At 50.4% G+C, this 6,455-nt stretch overlaps 1 protein-coding gene across 2 annotated transcripts in view; it reads left to right on the top strand.

Annotated features, from left to right (window-relative positions):
• The first annotated feature begins 3,107 nt into the window (after positions 1–3,107).
• The window catches only part of MAMLD1 (mastermind like domain containing 1), an 84,936-nt gene continuing 81,588 nt past the window's right edge, over positions 3,108–6,455 (top strand). For both annotated transcript variants that reach the window (XM_025205352.1, XM_006024647.3), the window contains exon 1: positions 3,108–3,274. In XM_025205352.1, coding sequence (XP_025061137.1) covers positions 3,221–3,274 — 54 coding nt within the window. In that variant the 5' untranslated portion in view covers positions 3,108–3,220. The remainder of the gene's footprint in view (positions 3,275–6,455) is intronic.

The following is a 6,455-nucleotide window of genomic DNA, read 5'->3' as shown; positions in this document are numbered from 1 at the left end:
GTCTGTCCCAGGCGGGTTTTCAGTTCAGTAACATGGGCAGTCATTTAGCACAACACAGAAGGTTTGCTGTTCATAATTGCTCTCGCGTCAGCGTATGTGAGAGGGTATCAGCTTTTCAAAAATCAGTGGAGCACAGTGTCAGAACTGACTGGTTTTAGTTATTTCCAACTGATGACTAATCCCTAACACATTGCAATGCACTTCCTCTCTCTTCTGTTTGATTGCTATATTTAATATATATATATATATATATATATATATATATATATATTCATTTATCCTAACTGCACATGTCCCAGACTCCAGGTTTTGCGTCTGACATCTCAATCTGTCACTACCAAGGGACTTTGGTTTTGTAAAACAAATGTAACAAGTTGCACATTTTCCGGCACATGGGGGATAAAAGATGCTACAGGAAACGCGACGAGCCCTCGTAAATCTGCGCACAAAAGAGATTATTTCTCACTGAGCAGAACTGTACTCGGTGCTCATCTCAGGAACACTCATTGTCCTATCCCCGTGGACACAGAGAACGTTTCTGTATTTGATGTTAGATCATCATTGGGTAAAATCATCATGTTAGAGCATCATTGAGTAAAATAGCTGCAGGAGCCCGAGACCTACTCTCTTGGGCAAGGAAGATACAGCATCAAGTGCCCTTACTCAGGATATCCCGAGCCTATACTCTGTCCTTGTACTACAGCTCTCTCCCGAGAGGCAAGACACGTGGGCATGAACTTCCTCAGGCTGCAAAGGGAACTCAGTGTGGGTGTCGCTCTTCCTGGGAAGGTGCTCTAACCACTAGGGTAGCAGATAAAGTGAAGGCACTTTATGCCACACCACCGCTGCTGCCTCCTCCTCCTGTGCATTGGGTGTAGGTCCTTCAGAAGGAGGTTCACGGCCATGGACCCTGCGGGGAAGTGGTACCTCCCTGCCGCCCTGATTATGAGGCCGGAGGAGCAGGGTTTCAGACACACCCATCCTCAGTGTTTCTTATCAGGTCCCTGGAGTGGCTCCCTGCTCACTGTGCTGCCTATTCTGGGTCCCATTTGAAGCATGGATCTTTCTCCCTGCACCATATTGGGAGTTTAGCGGTGCCTATCCATCAGCATTATGTGCTCCAGTGCGTAATTCCAGCACATTGGACCAGACACGACGCATCGAATCTGGTGGAGCTTGGCAATTGCTGCACCCCTGCAGCCTCCGGCATCTCGTGTATCAGCATCCTTGCACATCAAAATGGCATCAGGGGCGTTTTAGCTAAAGCTCGTTCAACAAGCTTTAGATACACCCCCCCTGGCCATTTTGAAGCATGGGGATGCTGATACATGAGATGCTTCAGGTGCTTTAAGTAGAGCGGGTGTTGGAAGTGCTCTAATTAAAGCACCCCCTACTCCCCCCTGGAGCACATGTATAATAATAAATGCCGCAGATGCCCGACAAGGGTTCTCAAATTGACTTTGGGCCTGGTGGCACTCTGCCTAACTTTTAGTCACTTTTTATTGCATCTGATCCCCAGAGTCTTTGTTCTTCAGAGCTATGAATCTAGGACCTTCAGCAGCCCTCCTGTTTGTTACTCCATGACTTGACTTTCAAAGATGCACAAGGCAAGGCAACAAAAATTCTCCCAGCCTAATAGGTTGTTTCCAAACAAGAAATAAAAGAAGACGTTTAGAGCTGTGGGTTCGTCCTGGCACCTACTGACCCTTAGCAAAGGGGAAAGAGCATGTTCTTCATTCCCATCCCACAATTTACAGATGGTTAAGACCATTTCTGCATCTTCAGTGATGCTCCTCAAATTGTTTTGTTCCACATTATAGCTGTACAGGTGAACAAAGAGTGATTGTGAACTCAGAGAACCCAGGCCGGCTGACCCTGGGCTCGCTCCTGTGTTGGAGGATGTATAAGGAACCTGGCTCCTGGTATTTCTTTGGGTGCCGTTGTTCTTGGGTTTTGCTCAGAGCACTTTCTCCCTCACTGTAAGGGCAGGCATCTCTTAACGACCATGATTTACTAAGATGACCATTTCCAGTAGAAGTGATAAAAAATACAGTTTCCCAGAAACACTGCTCGTGCCTTTCCACGTCTCCTCCATTAGGGCAGTGAATCAAAACAGGGTTTCTGGAGTTCCTGAAGACGGGGACATGCATCCTGGGGATTTTGGGAGGTGCCAAAAGGACATGGGGACAGGGACATGCATCCTGGGGATTTTGGGAAGTGTGGAAAGGAGATGGGGACCGGGACACACATCCCAGTGATTTTAGGAGGTGCAAAAAGGACATGGGGACAGGGACATGCATCCTGGTGATTTTGGGAAGTGTGGAAAGGAGCTGGGGACCAGGACGTGCATCCCAGCGATTTAGGGAGTTGCAGAAAGGAGATGGGGATTGGGACGTGCATCTCAATGATTTTGAGAGGTGTGGAAAGGAGATGGGGATTGGGACGTGCATCTCAGTGATTTGGGGAGTTGTGGAAAAGAGATGGGAACCGAGACATGCATCCCAGTGATTTGGGGAGGTGCGGAAATGACATGGGGCTGGGGACATGCATCCTGGTGATTTTGGGAGGGGTGGAAAGGAGATGGGGACTGGGACACACATCCCGGCGATTTCGGGGAGGTGCAGGAAGGAGATGGGGCTCCCTGGACCAGCCGTCCTGCCCTTTGCGAGGACATCCCCACGGCCCCTCCACGTCAGCGTGCCACCTGCTGACACAAGCAGCAAGAAATCAGGGTTTCGTCCCCAACAGAGAAGCCTCCGGACCTTGTATTTCCATTTCTTCTTCCGGCAGCTCCAGCTCTTGCTCCATCACCAACGTGGGAGGCCTGAGGACTAACCGCCCCCCCCCGGCTCACCTTGCTGGAAGGCACCTGAGACAGCTGGGCCCTGAAGGGGACACAAGCCCTGCAAGAGGACAGGGACTTTCGCCAAAAGAAAGCCCCCCCCCTCCGAGGGCTTTGCACCCTCTTCAGGGGGGATTAAAGAAGCAGGGGCCTTAAAAGGAGGCGGGCGGGAGCTGCAGAGGAGGAGCGAGGGCGGCTTCGCTGTGCAGCCCGCGTGTGCGTGCGTGCATGTGGCCGTGTCTCCTCCCCCGTGACACGGTTGCCCGCCGCGCCGCCGGCATGAACTTGCCCGGGAGCTAGCGCGCCCCGCGCCCGCCGCCCCGCACCGCCCCGCCCCGCACCGCCCTGGATGTAGGAGCCGCCGCGCCGCGCTCCAAGATGCTGCTGGTTTCCCAGCGGGTTGAAGCACCACGCATGGAGCCGCATCTGCCGGTGAGCCGCCCGGGACGGGCACGGGCACGGGGACGGGGACGGGGAACAAAGCCCCGCGGGGCCGCTCCCCCCCACCCCCCAGCCTCCAAGGCACCGTCTGGCCGGGGGGAGGCAGGAGGCGGCTCCGGGGCTGCCCCGCACGTCTGCACGCGGGGGAAAGCGGGTCGGGGGGAAGCGCTCCGGGCGGCGCGGGGAGAGGCGAGGAAATTCCATGTTGGGCAAGGCTCGGGGAGGGCGACGGCTCATGTTTTCCTGCCACTGACGTTGACAGTGACACAGAGGCGTGGGTTGCAGCTGGAGCGTCAACCCGACCAGGAAATAGTCTGTTGCTCAGGGAGGAAGAAACAAAAAAATCAGGCGAGAAACAAATGCCGTGTGTCTCCAGGCAGGTGAGAGGCTCTTTTGCAGCCTGGGTTCAGCCAACAGCTCTCCGTGCCCACCTGGGGTGGGCGCCACGCCGGCCCACCGAGTGTTTGAGATCCAGCAGGCAAATATCGCCTGGAGGCTTGCCCTGCCAAGTCTCTGGGGCCGGTGGGGATTGAGAGCTGCTCCTCCTTGGGGGCGAGTTGGGATATGAGCAACAGTTGCATTTTCCTGGCGTCTCAGCTCGCTCGGCGTTCAGGATGCCAGTGCCGTACGGCTGGTTTTTCTTACTGCTCCGTTGGCTCTAAGAACGAGCAGGAACGGTGCTGGTTTAAGACGTGTAGCGTGTCGGTGGGGCCGACTCCAGGATAAGGGCCCCTTGTGTCAGGTGCTGGCTGAACCCCGAGGACGAGCCAGGCACTGCCTGAAAGAGCTGACGATTGAAGGTCCCAGTCCTGCAGTCAGACCTTTGTAGGCACCCGAGTCAACTTGCCGGCATCTAATCTCAAAATTGGGACTTAAAACTAGTGGCAATGATAAATGAAGGGGGCAGAGGGTGAAGCAGGGCAAGGAGAAGAGGAATAACATCACAGGGTCACCTCGGCTGTGTTGAGCACAGATTTCTGGTTCCCCGTCACTTAGTAAAAGTCCTGTGCTCCTTAAGTAAAAGCTACCTTAAGATAACCCTTTAGAAGCAGACAGCTACAGGATGCTGTGTTAACTCTTGCACAGGGCACGGCAGTTAGACACAAGCAAACCGGGGGAAGAGGAGGGAGCAGGAAAAGGTGGTCAGAAGGAAATGCTAAACCTGAAGGAAATGCAAAATCCCAAAGTTTGCATTGTTCCCTTCCGGTGGCCAGTTGCAAGTTGTCAGCCTTGGGACACATTTCAAGGAAGGTGCCAGTAAGTTATGATTCATTAGTAATTGCTCTGGTGTCCAAATAAAGATCGTTAAATTGGTTGAAATGACGATGGCGCGTTTCCAAAGAACCCTCTTTCTATCTGACACTTTTGCTATTCGCTTATTTAAGGAATGATTAATACTATACACTGCTATTTCCCCCCCGCCCCCTTACAGGGAGAACAGCATTTTAACTCATTAGCCAGGCTTTCTATCCAGTCTTCCAGCCTGACTTGCCATTTAAAAAAAAGTGTATTTCAAAGTGAAGGGAGCAGAAGACGCACCGAAGCCTGGTGCTGAACTGTTTTATATCAATATTGATTTTTTTTTTTTAAGGGGGTTTAGGTTATAAAGAGGGAGCTTTTATCCCCATGAGCTCTTTGGCAATTATCTTGCTGCCATAAATGTTGATACGCACATAATGGATGTAACTAAAAAATCTCCTTATCCAAGCAGAAAAGGCTGACTGTTTGTTGGAGCAGATAGAATGCTGAGAGTGTGAATAGACAAATCCATATGTCGCTGGTGAGAGAGATAAATGATGGACGAACAGGAGTTGGTTACTATGGATCAGCACAATAAACCAATTCCCATCATACACCTCTCTTAATAATATACCAGTTTCAATGCCACTGATGGGTAACCTAGGTAGCACCAGTCAACTGTAAGTTTTTCAACTGTTCTTTTATACATCTCGAAGAACAGTTGGGACTGCTCTAATTTTTTCAGATGTTGAGTCTTACAATTATGCAGAACTTCCTTTCCTGCCAGTAATTGTGGAGGGGAACTTCAGAAAATTGCCATAGGCTGCCAAATGGAGAAGGCAGTTTAGTTCAGTCATTAAGAGATTTATCTTGTTCTCCGTGTAGGAGGGGATGCTGTAAAAGACCAGTGCTTCAAGTAAACAATCCGGCATCTTGTACTGTGCTTCTCACTCGGATATCTGAGCGAGAACGTTACTTGGTTTTGAGTTGGAGAGAGCAAAAGTACGTGGTTTTGTGTTCTTGGGTTTGGTTTTATAAATAAAAACCAGCAAGGGTAAATCATTGAACTGTTCTGACTTCACCCTGCTTAGGGGAAACTGCAAAACAATCTGTGTCTGTATCCCTTGCTGTATTTGTTTTCCTTCTCTTTTCTATTGTGAACACTTTGCATGGAAAATCAAAATCTTTGTCCCTTAATGGTTTTGTCTCCTCTCCTTGGCTTCTCTTGGCTAGTTCTGACCTGCAGTTCGCTGGGTGCATCTACACAGGCAACTAATGCTATTTGGCATACATAGGTAATAAAATCACTGCTCACTAAGCTAATTTACTGTGCAGGAAGCACCTGCACGTGTAGATGGCGATGCTTTACTGTGCAATAGATTAGTCTATTGTACAATAAAGCATCTTGTGTAGACACAGTCACTGGGGCTCAGACTTTGCCGCCGTTAAACAGGATTAAGGGACATCTCAGTGTAATAGTTGATTTAGGGCCCAGTTCTCTATGTACAGCCTCGCTATTGTCAAAGTGACCAGTTGCGCCATCATAGAAAGTGTGATGCAGTTGGAGAGATGAGACTTTGCCAACTCAGATGAGCTCCTAACCCGTGAAGACTTCTCAGTGCACTCAATAGTAACATTTAAAAAAACGGAGAGAAAGGAAATGAAGCATGGCCTACAAAGTAGGTTGTTGTGTGTCGAGTTTCCATGTAGTGTTGTAGCTGCTCTTACAATGTTTTAGGTGGTGCTTGTCAGCTGAGATGGGTGGTGTTGATTGTGCTGTTTCGGAGGAGGGAGCTGAAGAGTGCTGTCACTTTGGGGCCAGTTTTGGCCAGCCCTTATATGAAGGAGCCATTGTGGTTGAGGCATAAGGGACTTCACCCCGTGCAGCCTGCAGCAGCCCAGATGGAAGTGCAGCCCTGTGCACTGAGTAGCA

The sequence above is a fragment of the Alligator sinensis genome, unplaced genomic scaffold (genome assembly GCF_000455745.1).
Source record: "Alligator sinensis unplaced genomic scaffold, ASM45574v1 scaffold207_1, whole genome shotgun sequence".
In the NCBI taxonomy this organism is placed as follows: Eukaryota; Metazoa; Chordata; order Crocodylia; family Alligatoridae; genus Alligator; species Alligator sinensis.
Note: the sequence above shows the minus strand (reverse complement) of the source record. Positions and strands in the feature narration are given on the sequence as shown.